At 46.1% G+C, this 24,538-nt stretch overlaps 1 protein-coding gene across 1 annotated transcript; it reads right to left on the reverse strand.

Annotated features, from left to right (window-relative positions):
• Positions 1-1,129: 1,129 nt before the first annotated feature.
• LOC119402260 (zinc finger protein 267) lies at positions 1,130-15,703 on the reverse strand. Its single transcript, XM_049418561.1, has 7 exons — positions 15,461-15,703; positions 13,344-13,484; positions 12,797-13,003; positions 10,231-10,289; positions 7,108-7,207; positions 5,219-5,393; positions 1,130-2,496 (listed from the first exon to the last, which is right to left on the reverse strand). Exons 1-7 carry the CDS (start codon positions 15,657-15,659, stop codon positions 2,115-2,117), a joined length of 1,263 nt encoding a protein of 420 aa, XP_049274518.1. The 5' UTR covers positions 15,660-15,703; the 3' UTR covers positions 1,130-2,114.
• Between the last annotated feature and the right edge of the window lie 8,835 nt (positions 15,704-24,538).

Below are 24,538 nucleotides of genomic sequence, written 5' to 3' on the forward strand. Positions count from 1 at the left end.
TTGTTCACGATTTTCCTGTACCTTCCCTGGTGACAGTAATGGCATAGCGCAAGCATGCAGGTGCAACGTAGTAATACAGTAGTCAATGCAGCATACAGGTGTCTGCACTGTAGAAAACCAGCTCATGCGAATCTGAAGTGTCTATGTAACGTGACATCGGTGGAGCCAGTGAAGGGGTTCGGGGGTTCAATCTCCCGCCCCCTTCCTCGAAATGTTTGCATTTGATGGGGTGAAATGCAACAGACACCCATGGGCATTTATGTGTGGTTTCTTTTGAAGACGATAGTCTTTCTTGGGATACTTAAATGCAGAAATTTTGGTCTGTCTGTCACACGATTCAGCCAACCAGCCAAAGTTTAAGCACTTGCTGAACGCCCAGCCATCTTGAACTGGCAGCTGCGTTCATACTTGTGAACACTGTCGATCATAAAGCAAATACTACGCACACCTGAGGCGCAACATCAATATGTAAGTATTAGGTGGTGCGTTCCTTTACTAGAAAATACATAGATACGTAATTCTAAAGAACCTAGTGTTTCTTAGGCTGCGCTGATAATGCGACGCTATGAATGAAAAAGCCCGCTGCAGACAATATGGTGCTGCCACCTGGCAGTGGCCCTGGGTTCTGCACAAGCTCATGTCTTCCGACGCCACTGTCAGATGGCGTCCATATCTCACGCAGCGCCTCTATTTTATCAATGCCAGCCAGCCAGATGCGGCGATTCAACATAGAAGAGGAGGACTCATATAGTACGGCCTGCAGAAGACTATCGTCTTTTGACGACACTTGCAGCGAAGCACACATATACGCGGCCAATTTTTTTCTCGCTTACTGGAGTGCCTCACCCAAGTTCAAGGCCTGTAAGACGTCAACTATACATTTTTTGGCTAGGCTATTCTATTCCCTACACCAGCCCACCACCTGCATACCTTGAGGAGTTCCCACTGGGATATGTTTATTATTTCCGTAGATGGTGAAGCTTATTTCCGAAGATATAAGTGCTTCTTCAAAAATTCCCTCCTTAATACAAATACATTGGCATTCCCGTTTTCCTACACTTGCGAAGAATGCCAGGTGTGTACTACGTAAGGAATTGAAATGGGGCTGCACTCTATTTTTGCACAATACAATTTTTTCAATACCTTCTACCTTTATGTACACTCTGTCATGGAAATTACATTGAGGTGCTTAAAGAAAGTAGTTCTGAAAATAAACACAATCTCTGCAGTTACTTCTTTAGCTAAAAGCATTCGTAATCCTGCCGTCTTTTAGAAGCATTGTCATATGTTTTTGCTTTGGAATTGCAAGTTTGGTGCGATATGTCACACGAGCATCAGTCTGTTGCCATTGTCTTTATTATTTGCAATGGGACACTTGTAAACTGTCACACATTTAGCTGCCATTTTGCATGCAGTGCACAAACACAATATACCTAAACGACACAGGTGTGCCATTTTGTCTGTTGCTGGTTCAGCCATTTTTGCCAGCTTGGGATTCTGTGGGACAGGAGCTGCCCCTAAGGTGTCGTTTGCACCTGTGAGCACCATGGTTGCAAGCGTACCGGTCTTCAGAACTCGCGGACACACAAAACGAAGATGCTGGTCAAGCTCTCATGAATGTGCTAGTGAATGCTTCCAGTGCACAAGCTCGTGATGGTCGCGCAATGCACTTCGACTGGGTCCTCTGTGTCATTCTGCCGTACCGCAATATCAATGAGAAACATTGCCCACTATCCATCGTCTAATCACAACTAGGATGTGCGTCTGGCCTAGGATATATGTCATCTAGTGCACATATCCTAGCCTTTTCACTCTGACTTCAACGTCTACATCGCTGATTTCTCTCTTCCTTGTCATTGGCAGTCATTTTAGGCCCAAAAGTGGAGACCACAGATGCGTTCCTATACCTTCAAGTTCTTGACGAGGCCTTGTCACTATGCATTGTCTAGTTTGCATATCCAAGCTTCTTCACCCCAACTTCTGCGTCTGCATTGATGGTTTCTCTTCCTTGTCATCAGCAGCCATTATAAGCCCAAAGTAGACCACACAGAGGCGCTCCTACACTTTGAAGTTGTTGATGAGGCCCAGTCACAGTGCAGTCAGTCGCATGGGTGCTAGGGTGCATGCTTTGTGCGTTCGTGCTTCCTGAAACCACTCAGCCGGGTGAAGCTCTGGTTGCAATGGCTGCACTGAAAGGGCCGCTCGCCTGTATGCCTCCGCATGTGACGCTTGAGTTGATTCCGATCGCGAGACTTTTTTTGACACAATGGACAGGCATGCCTTACGGCATCCGCCGAATGTGACTTCTCGTGGCGCCTGAGGCTGCTCAAATACTTGAAGCGTTGACCACACTCATCGCACTTGAAAGCCCTTTCCTCTGCGTGTATGATGCGTTTGTGCGTCTCGAAGTCTTCGATGCTGCTGAAGCGCTTGGCGCACAACTTGCAATACGCGTGCTTGACCCCGTGGATCTGTTCGTGCGCTGCGTGACAAGCCCTGCGTGTGAGTGTGGAGAGATGTGAGAGAGATTGTTAGTGCATCAGATTGTAACACATTATGTGCATCTTCAACTGACTTCAGATCGTCAAGGCTGACTAAACAGAGGAGCTGGTCGCACCAGCGCTCCTTCCCTCCGCTTTCGCCAACACTCGGTGTGCCCTCCCGCCTCTCTCACCAGTACTCAAGCACGTGCTACTACAGTAGAACCCCGCTGATACGTTTTTGAAGGGGCCGTAGGAAATAAACGTAAGAGACGGGAAACGTAAGAGACGAAAAACAGGAAAAACGGCAAAATATTTAGTGGTACAGAATTTTATTTCAATTCTTACGAGCAGCACGAAAATTGGCGCGCTCAGCCGCGATCTAGTCGATGGATAGAAACGCGGAGCTAAGGACGGCCTCATCCACAGAAGCGTAATCAACGTGTGTGATTTTTTTAACACCAACAGCTGTAGGCATGAAAGAACTAAGCACACGCAATCACGACCAGCGCGGCGAGTCCGACCGCGAACCGCACGCACGACCATGCGAGCTCCAACCAGCTCGAACTCCTCCCGTTCTCCGACAAATAACGATGATGATGAGTCTACGCCAACGCCATAACAGAAGTGAATGCCAATCTCGAAGGCCTTGCTTTCGCAAGCAATTACGTCATACACGCCATGTTTGTGCAATGCAAATCTCAAAGGCTATGCTTTTGTCAATAGTAAATGCCAATCTCGAAGGCCTTGCTTTCGCGCGCAGTTACGTCATAGACGCCATCTTTGCAATTTGAATCTCGAAGGCCATGCTTTTGTTTGCATCAATTGAAAGATTCTGTTACTTGCGCCTCTCATGCGGCTAATATTACGGTCAAACGAGGCCAAGCTGCGTGAAAATGCACCATGGCCGCTCTCTTTGGTAGTCACTCGGTCGGCTCCGAGCGCACTTCGCGACGTATCATACGGGAACGGTCCGACAGTTACGACGTAACAGCGGGGTTCCCAATACATTGTATCCTATGGGAGCTATGCCGGGACCGGCGGAAAACGACGTAACAGCCGGGAAAACGCAGCAGTGAGGAACGTAACAGCGGGGTTCTACTGTATTGGTCGTCTCCTTTCACCGGCACTGCCCATTACACCCCTGCTCTCTCCTCTCCACACCACGTGCTCTGCTCGCACCACAGCTTTGCCTTTGCTCTCCTCCTCTCTACTGAGCTTCACCCTCTCCACATTGCTACCCTTTCTCCATCAGGCTCAACTCGCTACATTAAGCGTCCCTCTCATCCATTTAGCTTTGCCCATGCCCTCCCTCTCGTCAGGCTTGACTCTTGCAGCTGGGCTAAAAAGTGGGGGGGACGACGTATCCCCAGGAATTTACTTCCGTTTAAACAGCTCTACCGTTAAAAATTTGTAAGACTGCCCGGGCCCATTATGAAATGAGAATAACGTTCGAGGCAGGAAGTATGGCAAATTTTGTTTGTTCCCACTGTAGCATACATACGCATTTTCTATACTGCTATTCATGCACTTATGTGGCAAAAAGATATATACAGCAGAAGCATAGAAGAATATTGTACAGTTCACCTCCTGTGACTGAATGTGACAGAACCGTCAAGCTCAACTAAATTATCCCATGCTTCAAATTAAAACAACGAGCAGGAAACAATGCCAAAACACAGTGATGATTCATAAGTAAGCATTCGTGCAGTCCTAATGCACACTTGTTGTTCAATGTAGGTAGAAAATTAGTGTAGAAGTGATATCAAAACTACCAAACAAAGTGGAAATCAAGCATATTCACTCTTGGATATAGGTAGTAACAAGAGGGTGAGCAAACTCTGCCTTAACAGAATGGAAACTTATTTACAATTGACGTCCACAGCCGTCATGGAAAGACGGCACCCAGTCACTGTTTGTGAGTTGCAAAATGCCCTTGGCACATTCCTTTCATATTTAGTACCCGATCTAATGGACATTTAATACTAAGTCTAAAAAATGCAGAGGTTATTCAATAAAAGAATTTCGATATACAGGGTCTGTTCATGAAGTATTGAGACTGGGTCGGGTAAAAGAAATTTAAAGATCCAATCGGTACATATTTAAATTCTTCAATATAGTTTCCTCAGGCATCAATACACAATAGCAACAATCAACAATACCCTCAATACCAAACGATTCCCACACTGCAAAGGCTCTCTGAAAGCCAGCTGCCACGGCCTCTACCAGAGAATGAGACAGCCCGTTGGATGGTGGGAACACCGTCGAAATGATGACCTTTCACATTCCTCTTGAGCTTTGAGAACAGGAGGAACATCAGGTCTGCATCAGCCCTGACCTAAGCCCAGAAGACTTATTCATGGTCCCAATACTCCAGAGAAGCCTGTAAGGTCAACGTTTCGACGGAGTGCCTGCCATCCCACAGGCTGTCTCATTCTCTAGTAGAGGTCACGGCAGCAGATTTTCAGGGAGCCTTTGAAGTGTGGGAATGGTGTTGAAAACTGTGTACTGATGCCTGAGGAAACTATTTTGAAGAATTTCAATGTTATTTACCGATCAGATTGATATATTATTTTTACCGGACCCCGTCTCAGAGTCTGTACGTGTGGTACAATACTATAATCTTGCATGGGATTACGAAGGGGATGCCAGGAATGTTCGACATAGCAAACAATTCAATACACATGGGTTTGACTGTCACTTCTTTCACAACATAGGGAAACGAAACACTGTCTCACTTGTTGTAGTTGGAATAGGAGCAGTAGGAGCACTTGTAAATGAGCCTACCATCCTTTTTGAGTGAGGCATTTTGGTGCGAGGCACGCTGATGACTATACAGTCGCATAGCTGTCACAAATGTGCCACCACACTCCTTGCAGTAGAATGTCAGATCTGTGGTCATACCACAGTCACCTGCAGTGGACAAAATTGGGCTACTCATGCAAGAGGTCTTTTCAGTTGCACACGATGCTTCAAAACCTGTGCAACGGAACTTACAACTAACACAGAATCTCTTATTCGCAACAAAAAGAAAACTCACACACATGCGTCTATTTTTTTTTTTTGCTTCTCATGGCCGCTGCAACATCATATACGGCTCTGAAGAATTGCAGTAATGTTTTCAGATGCCTGCATTCATACCAGCGCTCATAACCACAGTGCGCATGTGCTGTTATTACATACGCGCAGGGCAGTATGTGCTATGGCCCGTGAAATCCAGTATCCCCTTCCCAGACTAACTGCACTTCGCCGCATATCAGTGCACAATGACAAAGCTGACTGGCGTGTGCTGCAGTATGATGTTATCTAAAGCTCATCATAGAGATAAAGATGACATGCCTAACTGTAAATAACCAAGGCCACACACAAACACAGCGGCCTTCCCCTTCCTTTACATCAGTGGGTAGAGGGAACGTACTCTCAGAAAGCACTTGGGGTTCCTCAAGGCAAGCAAATCTTTAGAACAGCTGTCCTTGGTTAGTTCCACTTCAGGTGGGGTTAGGGCTGTTTATAGGGAGGTTTATGGCCGCGCCCATCCAATCGGGAAGACTGGTCACAAATCAAGAGTCTTCTGGTCGAATCGGGAGAGTTGGCAGGTATGCATTTGTTCTGACCACTCGCAAAACTCCAAAACACATTTTGCAAAACTCCAGGGTTCCACGGAAACCAATTTGAGAACACCAACTAGACCTCGTTGTTGGCCTAGTGTGTTGAATATACTAGAAAGTAAAAGGTTGCGCGTAGAAGGACACGTTTGTATTGAAGGGTATGGGGACAAGCGCAAACTCACATTGTTTATTCATGGGTGGAACCACTCAATAAATAAAAATATGTTACACCAAGGTCACATGCGCATAAACCAAGAATAAGGTGCTAACAACACAGGCGCAGCCAGAAACACCATCTAACAACAATATCCGGTGGTTTACGTCCCAAAAACCAAGATATGATTATGAGAGACGCCGTAGTGGAGGGCTCCGGAAATTTCGACCATCTGGTGCTCTTTAACGTGCACTGACATCGCACAATACACGTGCCTCTAGCATTTCGCCTCCATCGAATTACGACCGCTGCGGCCGGGATTGAACCCGCGACCTTCGAGCCAGCAGCCGAGTGCTGTTATTGCTACGCCACTGCTGCGGACAGAAGCACCTTCTTTTCACTGTGCAGGCTGATGGAAGGATAACTAACACAAGTAGTTGCCTTCCGTGTTATAACAAAAACTTGAAGTACCAACCGTGCAATCATATTACCACTTATTCTTAAACTCATACAGTCGAGGATCACACGTGCGTGCATTACAATGCCCGGCTAAATTACTTTTTTTTTCCTTTTCCTTCACCTTTAGCAGACGCTCCCTCGCTCTGTCATTTATGCAACATTTCACCTATGTAGACCTTTCCGCAACTAAGTAGAAAGGTCTACATAGGCGCTTGTCCCCATACCCTTCCCTGTGAACATGTTTTTTTTTTTTTTGCGCAACCTTTTACTTTCACGTATGTTGAGAACCCCTGCTCTAGGGCCATCTCTACAGACAGTTTTTGGGCGCCAAGCGTCTAAACCTGTTCTTTGTTCTCCCAATGTCACAAGTGCCAGGCGAACATTCGCTGAAACAAACCGCACTTACGCGTCCTGCAATTCGAGGGCGCCTCTGGAAGCTCAGTCCCGGACTTCTCAACAACTTCCTGTGTCTGGGTTTCTTGAGTGCAGGTCATTGGTAGGCTCGTCTGGACACATGCAACGGGGAAAACTCAAATAATTTCAAAAGGATCAATTTTCGAGCTCAAATGATGCATTAAAGGCTAACTGAACTAATCTGAATGAACATTTGCAAAGCTGCTGGCCTGATAATGGTACGGTTTTCTAGCTAGCGGCCTTCTGTTCTCAGTTATTGGCCTTCAAACAGCACCTAAGCAGACGACATGTGCATCCGATAGTTTCACTGTGACTCATGTCTATGTACTTTGCCTCAAAGGTTGCATTTTGAAACATTCGTAAGCTAGTACAAAAAATGCCAGGCCTGCTCGGAGCGCGCAGCACAGTCACAGCAAAAGGTAGAAGAGCAGCCTTTCTAAACTCTCTTGGGGAAGCTAATACAAGTACACATGCAAGGTATCCACTACGCCACAAATAATTTTTTGTGAACTAGGGAAGCACCACTATGCCATTATTCGTCTTTCTGTGGATAAGTGAGGTAGCCGCTACACATACGTAAGGCATTATGTGCACTTTGTTGATGCTGCATGTGGCTGATGACAATGAAGAATTATGGTTGAGCACTTTGCAGTGGGTGGGAAGCTTTAAACCACACACTTGTTGTGCAATTAGCACTGTGTGATGCCTGGTTGTTATTTTACTCTGCTGCTACACTATATTACACATGTTAACGGGATTCCTTGCCCGACATGACACCTGTATAGTGTCTTTTTGCAAAGGAGTTTCAAGCACCAGTGTGGCTCTGTGGTAGAATACCCGCCGTTCACACAGAGGGTCCTGGTTCAAATCCCAACCGTTCCTGGATATTTTTTATTTCATTTTTTCTTATTTCGCGCGATAGTGGTTATGGATGCCGGAGGTGGCGGCGAACAGCTACCCCATGCTGTTGTGATGTGATAACAGCTTTCGCTGTGAAACATTAGTTTACGAGCGAATAGCGGTGATGGGATTTAAAGGCCAAATCAAAAAGGGCCGCACTGAGTTTTATATTTGCATGTCTCAAATATCTGCACACACCTATTGTCGATTGCACAGTACACCCACATATAGAATGTAAGCTCCACCCACCAAGGATTCCTTGTCCTTCACCTGTGAAAGACAGTTGTACTAGCCGGTTTCTGGTCGAACCTTAAGTGTTTTTTTCCGGCTAATGCAAATACTTTTAGGCACATTAAGAGTTAAAAGTAGGGATGGGCGAATATTCGGGCGTTTCGAATATTAGAACAAATATTAAAGTATTCAAATTCGCTTCGATACGAATTTAGATTATTCGAAAGCTCGAAGTCTTCGAAATGAACGAATATATGTTTGACCGCACATAATCCCCTGTAAAGGTGGTTTCACTGCAGCGTCGGGTTGCTGTACCGTGAAACCACCCATCCAGGAGAAATCTGCACTGCCGCGAAGCCACACTTCAAGGTTAGGTGTACATATTTTTTTTACGTTTAAAAGCGTGTTCTGTGAACTTATATGCGCTAAGTACAGTAACTTTTAAATTGTACCGTGTTGTACCACTCATAACTTGAACCATACTGCTACAAATTTTGACACTATTCAAGGTTTCTTCCACTTCATTTCGAAACAAAATAGTGACATTCACTCATACCTAGTTCCAATTCTTAAAAATATGGTGCAAGGGTCATGACGAAAATGTTCATTTTTCTTAATAATATGTGATGGGTACTATTCGAACTATTTGATTCGAAATTATTCGGCCAAATCACTATTCGCTTCAAACCTCAAATTTACTATTCGCCCATCCCTAGTTACACAAACCTGTGTCTGTTGAAAACGAAATTCCGAGAAGAGGCAGAAGAGGGCAGAATGTTTGGATACGGTCCCCAGCCCGGAGAAAAAGGTCCCTTTTACGGCCTCTCGGGCGAGCTCGGAACGCGCCCCCCTGGCTGTAACCTGACACCGCCGGGCAGCTGCGGGTGAAGAGAACGAGGGCACCGGACAGCGCTGTGACCACCGGGAGAGAAGGGAGGACGAAGACGACGCGGTGACGGGCCAGTCGCAAATCGCCCTCCGTGCCGAGAAGAAGCATTCAACTCATTGTGTACTCGCGCCGCGTTTTTCGTGTTCTAATTAAACAGTTATTTTTGTTCCCAAACGGACGCATCAGTCTTTCGTTTCTTAACGAACGTGAACGACAGTGTCTGTATGGGAGTCGATTATTTGTAACACTCGAGAAGTGCTTGGCGTTATGAAAATGAGTAAGTGCTAGTACACAGAGCATTTATGCAAATTATCTGAGGGAGGGATAGCGATGGCCGCGTGCAGAGCCGACATTTTTTCTTAGGCTGAAATCGACTATAATATAACCAGGGCTCCATGTTTTCTAGAGTTTATCTTTTGTAAATCCCCAATTCTCCGAAATTCAGTTTAGTTTTGCAGTATATTCTCAATAGTTCAATAACCTAGCTGAAATGATATCTGAACACAAAAACATCGGAACACACTAATGATATTTCAATTGCCTGGAAGGTTTTAACACCAAACACATATGCACAAAAACACAAATACTTGAATACAAAACGCCTACGTTTGTGGGTCTTACAACCTTAAAGCTTGTTGTAATAGATGGAAGCATACTTTATGAGGTTCGCATATTCGATGTTGTCTGGCGCGCCCCAGTGCAGCCAGGGGACCGTATATCAAGATGTCGTCTCGTGCTCCCGGGGGCCCTACGTGCGTTGTACATTGACATGTTTTGCTCCATGCACGACAAGCCCTTCGTTAAATGTGTGATGGGTGTGGTCTATGAGATACTGGCGATGTGAGCTAAAGTTTATATTGGCGAAGCCGGCCAATGTATCAATGAACACTTAGAACATGCCCTTTTGATAAAGAGCGGAACAGGGTCCTGTTGGCTGTTAAAATTGGTGTTTATTGGATAAATTCGAATTGTCAAAAATTTTGCCAGCGAGTGTTTACCAGATGGGCAAAGGTCTTGTAAAGGGCCAAGGCAATCTTGTCAGACATGATAATGGATACTCATGCAAAGGTTTCATGCATGAGATAGTCATCATACCTGACATCCCTTGGATGAAGCTTTCTGCATGTTCTGTGGTCTTTCTGAACTTGTTGTTTCTGGAAAGACAGACAGATTTATTGATGCAGTGCGTCACTGAAAGAAACAAGTTTATTCTTCTGTCTTTTCAGCCAAGAAGCTAGAAGGAAATGTGCCACTTTCTGAAATTATTTTTGAGTGGAGCCGGACGAGAAAGCGGCAGTATGATCCAACACCGGGACTGTTGCCATCTGACCCGGCAAAGCTCTTTGAGAAGTTGACAGAGGTCTCTCCTGGCTGCCTGCTTTTGCAACATGCAAAAACGCATGAGGCATCAAAAGATGTACGTAGTACCTTGAACATTATTAAAAATGTGACACCATGTTTTCGCATGACGAATCGCAGAGCACACATGTCAACAACTAGCTTTCAAACTTAAACGGACCGTCTACCGCTCGGAAAAAATTTTTCTGATTGTGGTGCAAATGAGAAGATCGTTCGTCATATCGGCGGCAACGAGCATGCTTTTGTCCCATTAAAAAGGAATTATATTTTTAATTTGATGTTGAAAATAGTGAAAGAATGACCGCTAGCGTCACCCAACGGCGATGAGGTTCAATCTACTGGTAGGACTAGAATTCCTCGCAGGTAGACTCATTTTGCATAAAAACTCACATGTATAACTTGAAATTGTATTTTACGCACTTGAGGTAGCTTTCGGTTGCATCAGAGAGCAATTTTTTCGCTTTTTTTTCTCACGCGTCCGAAAAGGTGCCCAGTGGCGCTCCTTGCAGCGCCGCCTTCGATTTCGTCTGCTTCAACCCATGCGCTATGCCATGCGGTCCTCCGTGCTGGTCGTACCCGTGCCGCTGTATTGTTGTTAGGATGTCTCACATGTGTTGTGCCGTGAAGGCGTGCATTTATCGTCTCTTTTTGATGAATCAACTTGGCTTGGATTGCGGAAGCAGTGCTAAAATAAACGCATAGACTGTGATTACAGCAAAACAAGTGTACTGTAATCGTATAATAAGGCTTCATTTAACCACTAGCGCGCTGAAAATGGCTGTTACATTCATTACATTAGTGTTTAGCGAAAATAAAGTAATCCTACAGAAATCGCATGTGCTTTCGGTTTTAATTTTTACCGGCAGTACAATCGTCATCGCGTCCGCCAACCAGTGTTGTGGGCATGTTTCACACTAATGGAAGAAGACCGAACGCAGATAGAAAAATTCTGTTTTAAAAATTTCTGCTCACTTTCCAGAGAAACCGTTGCAAGGCTGGACACATCAGACTGTATGCTTTCGATTGCGGTACAAAACAGAAAAGCGATGAAGGACGGTAGACAGTCCCTTTAATGTCTTTATTACCAATGAGAATTATATACACATTGGAGAGTGAAAGTGAATAACAAAAAAAGATATAAAAACAGCATAGATGAAATGCCAGACGTAGGTGGCTAGACAGGAGACTTGTACATAACGCATTACCAGTAATCGATTACTTGTAATCAGTTACATCTTCTTGTGATCTTGAAATATAGTCTACTACATTTTTGAAATTGTAATGTCCTGGGTAACTTGGTTGCATTTTCTTGTAGTTGATTACTGGTAATCACTTACTGTTTTTTTTTTTCAAAATCAAGTTGTAACCAGTCTTCTATGGCAGTTGTAATCCAGAAAAATATGCGACCACTCTGTGGGTACCTCCTGTCCTGTTAGATGGGGGGGTGGGGCTTCATAATGGACATAGACACTAGCATTGAAGCACTGTGCAACTACTAGCTGGTGCGCATGGTGTTCCTACGTTATAACACCGCTCATCCCTCCAGCACATGCTCTGCAAGAGCATTCAGTGTAGCAGCTGGCCTTTAACGAGGATACGGGTAAGAACGAATGACGACAACTTTGAAAAACAACTCCTGCTGAAAGTTGTCATGCAACCCTATCTCAGTAGTGGCAGTAAGCTTCCCAGGCATCACGCAAGGTTCCAGCCTTCTGTCTACCATGCAAGCTGCAGTAGTTTGTTCTAGTGCGAGTAAATTTGTGTTATTGTGTTACAAACAGCTTTCTTCCACTGCACTGCCACCAAATGAGGGAGACAACATGTAATAAATGCGCACAGCATGTACTGACTCGCAGATATACATGCTGCTGAGGTACTTAGGCTCGACATCACTTGGGGTAGGCTTACACAGGTGTCGCTTTTTTGTCTCAGTCTGTGCCAGTGTTCGGTTGCAATGCTTTTTTGTCGTCATGTCTCGCTGTTTCTTTTGGCTAATTTTGTTGTGTGTACCTATGTAAACAATTATGTTTTTCCAAATAAAAATATAGTTGCAAGTTGATCATGTTCTGTTCATTACTTAAACTTCTTCCTCACCTTTGTAAGCACTCCACCAACAAAAAAATGAGTGTTTCCAACGAGCTCAGATTTCTGTTTTAAGTGATAGAGTTGAGTCTGTCATCCAGCAATAGGAAATGTGCCGTAGGCTTGTACCACATGCACAAACAGCCCAAGGTATGCACCTGCCACTGACTATAGCAGGTCATGTCGCATTTTAGGGGGACTAAGCTTACAAAATTCTCACCTGTGGTCTCAGAATAGCAGTTATCTGACTGTTCCACCTCCACAGAATTTTCTTCACCTGAGGAAACAATTTGGTAGGTGTAACTGCACTGGAATACTTGCATAAAAGTGTTGTAGTCTAGCATTTCAAGGCGCACATCCTGAAGAGCTGCCCCAGGGTCAGCTGCCCCAGGGTCTTGTTTTGGTTTGACTGGCGTTACTGAAACAGCTTAAGTTGTGAAAGAAGCAAATCAGTGAAGCAAAAAATTTGCGACGGAAATAAACGCTGGCACTACTTCAAACACCGTACAGTTTAAACGAGATATTTATACCTGAAAGTGTTTAGAAGTACAATATGACGATAAAAAATGGAGTGTTCACCTCATGCAGTCTGAACTCTTGTCCCAAAAAGTACACATAAACAACAAGATTCCTTTGACATATTTGACAGCTACTAATGCAGTGACAGAGGGTAGATAAAGATAAGTAGACTGTGTACAAAAGCTGGTGTTTTCTTATGCAAGCGCACACTCGATGGTCCATGCTGCGTTCGCTTCCAGAAAACGTACCAGGTCGGTGTTTATCGCGTTGTCTTGTTCGCGCTGCCATGCGTGAGAAGCGCTGAAAGGCGTCCTTTTTCTTAAACACATCGGTGTAGACAAACAGTGATGGCACGAAATCGGGGTGCCTGGGCGAGTTGGACGGCGAACCTGCAAAATCCGTGAACATCGCACTACGGTGATTAACTAGAAAAAAGCACGCACGTTGAAACTTCGCTAACATAAGCAAAACGCTGCAAGATTTATGAATCGGTGCGTGGCAGGCACGTCAACAGTCAGGATACGTGGATTTTTTCTTTCTTTTTCGCTGAACAACGAATGTGCTTTGACGACAGAAACGAACCGCTAAACGTTGATGAATGACGGGCAACGAAACTGCATTCATTATGCTCTAGCAGAGGTTTACAGCGACTTTTCTGAAGACACCAATGTAAACAACAGCGTAATTATATGTTGACACCGAAGCGAACCAAAGGGCACTTGGCAACACTTTGCTGTTGTCGTCATTTCAAAACAAATGCAGAAAAGATATCGTAGAAGGCTGTGGCTAGGGTTACGTCCAGACATAAGTGTAGTCACCGCTATCGTTACGTCCAGATTAAAGTCCCTAGATTTTTCCCTGTTGCAGAGCAGGGAAACATCTAGGGACTTTAGTCCAGATGTGGTTTTCCACGAACGTGAGTACATTATTTTCCTGTTGCTCAGTGAAGGCCCTCTGCGCCCTGCGGGCGCGGAAAACTAATCGTGGCTTCGCGAGTGCGGCCATTTCGCTAACGCTCAATGTCTGGTTGGCAGGGTCTCCGTCACGCGCTACTGGCCGCTGTCGCGGCCACGCGCTGTTTAGCCCGCGCGCCTGCGGGCAGGCGTCGGCGCACGTAACCCACGAGCCGCGTCGCGCTTCTCTGGCAACAGACTTCTGCAACACCTTCTGCGACAAAAAAAAAAAAAAAAAAAAAAATCAGCAGCGAGGTTCGAACCAACGTCCTCGCAGTTCGGAGCACGACACGTTAGCCGCTGCGCCACTAGAGCCCATCGGTTCGGTAAGTCATTTGGTAGGGGCTGTATTTGTGTTCTTACGTCCAGACGTAACTGCAACGGCTCCTACCGTTACGTCTAGAGCTAGACACTCCCTTTCTGGCTACCGTGGCTGTTGCTAGGGTTACGTCCAGACGTAACTGTAGTCACCGCTATCGTTACGTCCAGACTAAAGTCCCTAGATTTTTCCCTGTTGAAGAGCAGGGAAAATCTAGGGACTCTGGGGTGCAATCGCGATTCCAATGCCATATTCTATGCTATTCTTATCATCCACCACTCGCGGCTGGCTGATCGCGTTGATAACGCGGACGGACCGTCGTTCTGGCCACTGGCCAAGCGCGAAAAGCACGAAAAGCATTGGAATAAAGAATAGAATCGTTCCGCCATAGCACCCCTAGTCATGTGGCTGATGTGGCTTTCCACAAACGTGAGTACATTATTTTCCTGTCGCTCAGTGAAGGCCCTCTGCGCCCTTCGGGCGCGGCAACCTAATCGTGGCTTCGCCCTCGCTTCGCGAGTGCGGCCATTTCGCTAACGCTCAATGGCCGGTTGGCAGGGTCACGGTCACGCGCTACTGGCCGCTGTCGCGGCCACGCGCTGTTTAGCCCGCGCAGCCTGCCCCTTCGGGGCAGGCGGAGGCGTACGTAACCCAAGAGCCGCGTCGCGCTTCTCTGGCAACAAACTTCAGCAACACCCGAGAAAAAAAAAAAAAAAAAAAAAAAAAGCACCAGCACCGAGGTTCGAACCAACGTCCTCGCAGTTCCGAGCACGACACGCTAGCCGCTGCGCCACTGAAGCCAATCGGTTCGGTAGGTCTAACGGGCTGTATTTGTATTGCCACGCTGGACGTAACTTTTAAGACTCGTTATTCTTACGTCCAGACGTAACCGCAACGGCTCGTACCGTTACGTCTAGACGTAACGCTAGACACTCCCATCGTAGAAAGAAAAGCCGTAGCGCGAGCTTCCTCGCTACTGAGCTGCTGTGCGACGAGACGGACACAAAAGGGCACTCTTGTTCCGCGCCCTGCAGGAAACGTGACATGCTCTCCACGTAAAACACCTATTATAACATATAATTAGCACACATACCTTTAACGAAGTGTTTTTCGCACAGTCTTATATGTTCCGAAAGCTGCCACGGACTGCCGTCTTCATTCTGTCGCCTCACAGCTCTGATCCACGCTTCACGGCGCTGACGATCGCGTTTCACCGATGGGAAGCGGAAAGAAATGAATGTTGCTGCCGGGCACGCCTCGGGAAGTCCATAAGCGGCACACGTCGCCGGCATCGCGCTATGCACAACAAATATATTTGTTGTGCCGCCTGCACATGTCAACACTCACCGCCAATGCTAGGCCAATGCCGCGGCGAGAAGAGAGGAGGCGTCTGCGACGGCGACCTGGGGCCCCTAGGCCAGAGACAGCACATGACATCTAGGGAATTTTAAAATTTGAGTTAGGGAAGGTGAGGCTTTGAGTGGCGGGCAAGCACGGCGGCACGGCAAGCACCGACTGCGCTGCGGAGATACAAAATAAGGAAACACTGCCATGGATGAGGCAACAAATGGTGACAGAGACGGCAAAGAAGATGACGGTGAGTTATTCTACATTTTGTGGCCCGCCGCGTCACATGTTTAACATTCGCATCCGATGTTCCGCGCACTGTGCTATGAACCACATGAACAACACATTGACCAATATCAACAAAGAAACGAACTTTTTATCCATTCCCCTTCTCGTGTGGCCACTGTTGACCGCGATTAGGAGCGATCCAGATTATATTGGTGTCACGCGGGCACTTCTGATGCGATCAGGGCCAATCTGGACCGGATTTTTTGATCGCGATCAACAATGATTGCTGGTACACGGCCCAGACCGAGCTTGCCGCTGTGCGTTTAAGTAGCGATCTGGGAGCCAGATAGCGATGCACATATTGCGATCGTCTTGAATCCGATCAGGTCTGATCGCGATTAAAAGGAATCGTGTGGCAGCACCTGATCCGTATCGAGCCTAATCCCGATCGGCCCTGATCACGATCAAAAGTGCCCGTATAGCTTGCACGTACTGTTTGAAGCGAGGTCGGGTTGCCTTAGAACGCGTAGTTATAAAGCGAGATTCGGTAAAGAAGAAGAACAATGAACATGCTGTGGGGAAGCTAATAAGGAAGCGACGAAGCCTTGTTCTGATTGAATGTGGAGGTATCCACCCATTTATCAGTTTTGGTAACTTTCCCCAAGGCAGCGTAATTACATTGCAGTTAACCTGTTTCATAACGATGCGCAGGGGGCGTAGGCAGAAATTTTTTTTGGGAGGGGGGTGAGGGGTGGCATATCCTTGATCATAAGTGGGGGTCGGAAAGGCTGATGTGGTCGAATGTCATTTTGTGCTCTGTATGCCATGGCAAAAAAACTTCAGGAGGGGGGCCACTGGTTGTGGCCACAATGTTATTGGCCTCTGTGTGTCAATAACAAAAGAGCCTGCAAGTGACATAATGATAACCTCAACGCAACATCACAAACCTTGCGTCCTACCATGCAGTGCACCAACATGGCGATTTTGGTGACGCCAGTGGAAGCCACTCGATGTGGGTCAGCTTATGCTACACAGTCCCCCAGTCCCGACGAAGATATCGCAGTCTCCGTGCCAAACCGATGCATTGGCTAAAATCGATCCGGATTAGTTTGAAACTGCAATCAACTCTGACCCAATCTGATCGCAGTCAAGAGTGCCCTTGCGACACTGGATGCTCTGTCTTCTCGATGTCAATGTTGTCACTACGGTTTGATTCGCTCCTTGGCAAGAGATGATTTCCTTGTCAAGCGGACAGACAAAATGAATAGCGAAAGCAGTCTTTAAATAGCAGTGCTTTGTCAACCCTGACAAGGCAGTTTCTGCGATCACTCCCCATAGCACAGTTAGTTTTGTGACAATCTTCTGGTGCATGCTTGCAAAGGCCCTTGTGTCCAGCAAGTTTAACCGCAGACCTTGCTGGTAGAGTCAGAAAAAAAAAACAAAAAAAAACTTCGTAGTGGACGGATGCAAAAATGAAAATGAAGCAATGAAGTGCTTCTCACAACGGCCAGCCTTATGCACATTATGCAGACAACTTATAAGGCCTTCACACCGTTGGCTGGCTAGCCATTCATCTTTAGTTTCGTGTTGTACCCACACTGCTGAACTCAAACTGCACAATTTCTAAACTTCTGATGCACTGCTGTGAACCGGTTCAGAGTGGTGCACGCAAATCAAACAGGCATTATGACATAGCACAAGTTTCGGAAGTGGCCATTGCAAGGTTTTGCATTAGCGTTGCAATGTTGTTTGTTTGCTCCAGGCGAGAACCCCGCCACCACCCAGTGCGGTGTGTTCTACTGCGACGTATGTGGAGACACGTTCCCAACGGCTGCACATCTGGATCAGCATTCCCAGACCTCGCACAAAGAGAAACGGGAAGGCAAGCACCAGTGCTCTTACTGCCCTACACCAGTTACAATAAGTGAGTCGGTTTTTACTACTTACTGCCACACTAACACACTGTTAATTCAGCCATCTTTAATTAGTTAAACTTCTGCAGTTCAGAATTGTCCTCCTGTTCTATCAAGCTTATGCATTATGGCAAGGGGAAATTAAGTTTTTGCAGTGTGAGAAGCAGCCAAGAAATCAATTTTCTGAAAACCGCATTTTCAGTTTTGGTAACTTTCCCCAATTAATTCCAAGATGGTGTGGGCTACAAAACAATGCTGAGGACTCCACTACATTATTTCGGGGGTTGTGAGAGACATCATGGCTTGTCCCCCCTTTCGTTACAAGCTTTTCCTCTTCTAATTAGCCTTCTTGACACAAGCTCACTTGGCTGATCAGTGCTGTGCTGAAGAAGAAAGGCATGCCACAGATGGGTTCATTCGGACTCAAGTGACTGTGGTTGGTTCTTAAGTGGTATAGGTCGAAAGGCTGACAGTGGGGGCAGATTCAATTCTCTCAAAAGCAACTGTGTCCTCACTCCCATTTGCAACATGGTAAAGTATTGTTTTAAAACCTTGACACCTGGGAAGGGGTCGTCGTAGTGAGGCTAATGAGGATGACAAAACACACCAACACGAATGAATGCTTGAGAGGCCATTTGCAGGCTTGAGCGTAGGAAAATGTCATGTTGACTCCAGTGAGCAGAGCTTGGTGACGTACGGAACGGTTGCATGTCGGTAACTTGTTCCTTAATGACCTTTTGATAAGGTGAAGATCTGATGACAAACGATGCGAGAATTATCTGCCTGAATACTTCGTGCAACTAGTCGACTGACAACAAACATGTAAGGTAGCCAGATCGGGCTGCAGTAAGACCTTAGCTGATGGCGGTGCTAAATCGTTCAATATAAATTATAAATCCAATGTAAGTGGGTTAAAATGTAGTCCAGTTTAAGCGAATCTTTACGAAATAAAGGTCACAGGTTGGCAGAAACGCTAATGAGCTTTTACACGTCTCTCCCCACCCACACCCAGGACCAACATAACCAGGCACGAGTGGACCCACACGGGCGAGTGCCCATTCGCCTGTGACATCTGCCAGAAAGCATTCCGCCGGGCTGATGGACTCAAGGCACACATGCGAACGCACGCTGCGGAGAAGCCGTTTGAGTGCAGTGAGTGCAGCCAGCGCTTCTACGGCTCATCAAACCTGCGCCGACACAAGAAGTTGGCGCACTCGGAAGATGCGCGCAAGCACGCCTGCCCCTACTGCGACAAGACGTACTCCCAGAAGGTGAACCTGCAGAACCATCTGCCGACACACACGGGCAAGCGGCTGTACCAGTGCAGTCAGTGCCACCAGTCTTTCACTCAGCTCGCCAGGGTAAAGAAACACCAGCGCAAGGTGCACATGGCTGCACCTACTGCAGCAAGATCCTCGCCAACAACGTCAAGCTGAAAATGCATTGTAAGTACAGCGCGAAACAGAGACGCTAACGCAGAAGAAAGGTAAGGACGCAAACAAGCCGTTGCCTTTCCTGTGTGTTTGTGTACTCATTTAACGCTGTACTAACAATGGATTCATACGAACTGGCCCAGCTGAAATTACAGATACATGCAAGCCACTCTGAGGTTACAGTGGTGGGATACAATGGCAATTGTGGCATCGTTAGTAACAGTCTCGCTGAGGATGCCACCTGCTCAGCCCACAAGGGAACCGAGGCGTGTTCCAATACCCCTGTCAAGGACAGATGGCGCGAGGCCCATTTTCCTGGTCACACCAACACAAAAACTTCGGGGAGGAACAGGTCTATCTTGAAATGCCTCCGTAGACTGGACCCATCGATGAACAGACCCATTGCTGCAGATCTCATCACGTCTTTCTCGCTGGGACTCAACTTTACTGTGCTGCACCATAGTGGTCCCTTTCAAAAAACATGTTCCTTCCTCATTGGAGTGTCAGACAATCCCTTCTGCGACTGATGCAACTGTGAACATATATGTCGTGCTTGCAGTGGAGCTGCATATGGCTAGGTTCTGGCGGATTGCGTCCGCGGACAAAATGACGTGTAGAACAACAATTTTTCGGTGCCCCTTGCCGCCGCCAATGCCTCTTTCACCAGTGTTGTGATACTTAAAGTTGGCACTTCCCACCAATTGTTGCGCCCCTTTGTCTCATGACGTAGAGATCGGGCTAGTGCTATTATCAGAAGTTGCCCTTTGGACTCGCTCTGGGACAGACGTGTGTCATTCGCTTGGAGGAAGGAGAGCAGGAATTGAAGGAGTGCCAACGCACACAGAAGTGGGAACGGGCGGGAGGCGACGTGAAGCCACTGCCACAGAATGTGCAGCCACAGGCTTTCCTGGTTTCCATCTTCACAGTCGTGGAAGGGCTCTGCATTTTTTTTTGTTATCGTTTTAACTAGAGCTGTGCGAATAGCGAAATTTTGGGTGTGAAGCAAATTCGAATATTGGAGTGTGAGTGCGAATCGAATCGAATATTTTTCGAGTATTTCTCGAATATTTCTAGAATATTTTTCGAATACTTCGAAGTGTAATTGCAGAAAAAAAGTTAGAGAGGATTCCTAAGCATATTCTTATGAGATAGCAACATGAAAATGTTTCTTTTCGCTAGGTTGATGAAGTGCTGGCGGAGTGGTATTTCATAGTTGTCTTATCAAGAATGAAGCAATGTAGAGGCCAAATTGTATTTATGTACATGATTTGGTGCAACCAAAGTGTTGCCGACAACACTTCACACGTGATAGGCAAAGATGCCATTTCCTCAGCCTCTCCTCCTCTTCCAACTTCTGTGGAAGCCCAACTGATGTGGCGGAAAAGGGTGTGCTCCCTTCAAGTACGGAGTTCCAAATCTACCTTGTAGACGTCGACATATAAGAACGACTGAAATTTTGGATGCTAAAAAGCTTCGGCTTCCGAATTTTCGGACTTCCTGCCGAAATTTCAGTTCCAAAACAGCATTAATTGAGCCCCCACCTCTGCCACATCTTTCATCTCCAAGTTGGAACCAGCGTTTTCTTGAGTTAATACAGTGGCGACCGTAGCGGAGCTTGAAAGGCAGCTTTACCGCAATACCGCGGTGTGATGAGGTGAAGCATATTGAAAATCTGAAGAGGTCACTTTTATTCGGACGATGTATCTTGGCTAAGTTCGACCGCAACGGAGCTTGAAAGGCAGCTTTGCCGCAATACGAGAGTGTAATCAGGTGAAGCACATTGAAAATCTAGGGACCATTTTCAATCGGATGTTGGCTGTCTCTTGGCTAACTTCGACCGTAAGAGAGCTTGAAAGGCAGCTTCGCCGCAATACGAGAGTGCAATGAGGTGAAGCATATTGAAAATCTGAAGGGGTCACTTTCAATTGGACGTTGACTGTATTTGTTTTTGGGAAGTTCGAATAGTAAAATTCCAGTGCGAATCGAATCAAATAGCAAACACTATTCGAAACGATAGCAAGAAATTAATGCTATACGAAGTGAGGCTCGCCAATGGATACTCTCAGTTTGAACAGCGTTCCTGTTGCAAAAGCGGCTGAAGCAGCGAAGGAAACTAGCGTGCTTCAACTGTCGAGCTGTGACACTTGATAGTTCGCGCTCATCTTCTGTTTGTTCGTTAGCGGCGTCCCTTCAGCTCGAGTGACTTTCGTACGCTCGGTAACATGAGCGCGGACATCACGGTGAAAGCATGAAACATTCCTCTTACCCTCACCGCGAGAAAACCGCGCGAGCAGACAACGGAAGGGCAATGTTCTCGCTGCGCAAATATAAGAAGCGAGTGAGCTCGACGACGACTTTTAAATGCGCCCGTCGTGCTGCTAGCGCCATCTCGCTGGTAATGAGGAAACGCTTATTATCGCCTGCCGTCTCTTGAGTCCGTCCAGCGGTAAAGGGTATGTATATAACGCTCGCCGTTAGCTACGTGGAGGATCTGCGTTTCGTGGCGTAATATCGAATATTCGCCCACCCTAGTTTTAAAATTGATTTTAACGAGCTTCTGCAAATCGCAAGAGTGGTGGAGGTAGGATGGGGTGCGTAAAGTGTGTTTAGGGTTCTGTTATCATACAGAACAAACACGACACAATCTCAGTTTTTCCCCCGACAACATACGCAACTTCACGAAATAGAGAAGCGATTTCACATTCCACTTTGGATTTAACGAAACCATCGCACACTGCCATCCGCTCTTCGTTAGTCCAAGAGCAGCGTGAAGCCTATGTGACGGCAGTGGCGTCAGTTCACAAAGCTCGTCATTGTGCAGTGCAGGGGGTTCTGTGGCGATGCTGAGTGGATTTAACTTGTGCTCTTTTCAGGGCAGCTAGTAATGCATTTGCGAGAGTCAACTCGCAGGTTCTGGAAGCTGGGAGAGCTTGTCTGCCTCTCTCGTTGACGAGGGATGCGACTGACCTGTTTTGCACACGTGGTAGGCGTCACCGCTTGACCCTTTGCGGTTTGAAGCCTTTTCCCACCTCTCGTCCATTCTGATCCGAAAGTAAGAGACTCAATTATAAGAAGTTTGCTTACTCTTTCACAGATGGCAATAATGTAGCAAGAAAACGCGCACATAAATCAACCACAAAAGAACTTGTCCAGCAGTGCCCGACCATGGACCGCTGCGGCTGTGTTGCAGTGTCGGGCAGGGGCCAACAAGGGACTACAAGGGGTTAATGTTGTTTTTGTATGTTGCAGTGAAGGTGTATATGGCTACGTTCTGGTCGATCCTGTTCATGGACAAAAGATGCGTTGAACGACAATTTTCGGCGAGCCGATTAACTAGGCTAATCCAGCGTTCTCTCGTCAAAAAAATTGATGTGATAGAGCAGTAAACACAGAGGTGGATGTTTTCGCCGACATGGCAGAATGACGTGGACGATTTTGCCTCAAGGACAAGACCACTTGCATAAGAAATGAATGTCTTACCATTTTTTTACTTTTGAAACAATGAGGTTTCTTGTGTACTACACAATTTCATATTGAGACCACCGTTGAGATAATATGCGTCGTGCATAAGACAAGCACCGGGATCTTTGAGTGTGTGTCTCATTATTCGATCAGTACAGTCAATAATGATAATATGTAAATTCACTATACTAATATTCGATACACCAGATCCACTATAATCACAGCTTTCGCTGGCTTCCACCTTCCCAGCAGCAGAAGGGCTCTGAATTTTTTCCATCCCCTGCTTATTCTTGCACAACCAGTACTTATGCCGTGCATTCAAAGAATAAACTCTTTTGTTAATGCACCCAGTATGTGCAGGTTGTCTCCCCCTTTTCCTGGTCCCCTGTGTTTCGAGGCACTGCATTGCAGCAAACATACGTAGTACTGCTGACCATCATCATCACTCATTTCCAAAGTACCCTTCCCATTCTCGTCTTGCAGCACGCTACCAAAGTGACTCCCAATGCACTTGCTTAACGCACACTTAAGTTTGTCCATGTGACAGGGGTACCATATATGCATTGAGGAATAAGGCTTTTTGAACCTTCTGCATCACCAATAAACGAAAGAAGGGGAATTTTAAGGGCTCGTTTTTCTTTTTTAGACACAACATTAATGAGATCCAACAGACAGTCAAGCCAAGGATATATAGGGGATGTTATTTGTAGTAATTGTGGTATAAATGAGAAGAAATTAAAGTGGACGAAAACATAACTTGCCACCAGCAGGGACTGAACCTGCAACCTTCGAATAAAGCGTCCGATGCTCTACCAATTTCCATCCACTTTAATTTATATTACATTTATTACAAATAACATCCCCTACGCTTTCCTTTACTTGATTGCTAGTTCTCATTAATGTTGTGCATCACCAATAGTAATATGGGTGGACGAGTATCCGAAACATTGAACAAGATAAATCCTGCAGTGTCCTTTTTTATTCAAGTGCTTGAATTTCGTTGTCACTATGGTTAAACATGTATATTTGTTAGCTTTTTTATAATTCGGTAAACTGCATTTGATTGTGAAGCACCAAAAGTTACTGCATTACCTTGCTAAGCAAAAAGCATGTTGCAGGACTAGTTGGTGATGCATATTTTTCTTAATGAAAGTTATCCAGCACCAAGTTTTGCGACAAACACACAGACACACATGACAGTGCCCGTCCTGTCATGTCTTTCTGTGTGTTTGTAGTAACTGGATAACTTACATGAAGAACTGTCTTGCTAAGTCTGGTGAGTACAGCTGCACCGTAAAGTTTCAGGGTTGACCCACAAAATCCTTGCCTTTTGTTGCTCTAATAGAGAAAGTGCACATAATTGAGAAGCGCTTCCTTCGGCTGCAGTTTATCGCCCCGTGTAAACCTTCAACTCGGCTTCGTTTTGGTTGTTAGCGTTCAAAGGAGATAAAGCCAGGAAAAATTTGGTGCTAATTGTTCTGTTTAAAAAAGGGAACAAGAAAAATACATGAAAATCAACCTCTTTTCCCCCTTTTTGTGTTTTATGCCTCACTGTGACAGGCTTTGGCATAACAAACAGTCAGCATAATGATGTAACTTTTTATGCATCGTGTACAGCGTAGAGTTTCCTACAATAATTAGTAGAGGGAACTGTGGCACTGCGATTGTTCAGCTACCATGGGAATGGTGGGTAGTACCTGGATTTGCCTAGCCTTCCTGCTTGCGGCTTCGAACACACTTGTGGCTTCGTTTATTGTTGTGTTTCGGCTTTTGTTTCAGATAAAGAAA

This window comes from Rhipicephalus sanguineus, chromosome 8 (assembly GCF_013339695.2).
Source record: "Rhipicephalus sanguineus isolate Rsan-2018 chromosome 8, BIME_Rsan_1.4, whole genome shotgun sequence".
Taxonomy (NCBI): Eukaryota; Metazoa; Arthropoda; class Arachnida; order Ixodida; family Ixodidae; genus Rhipicephalus; species Rhipicephalus sanguineus.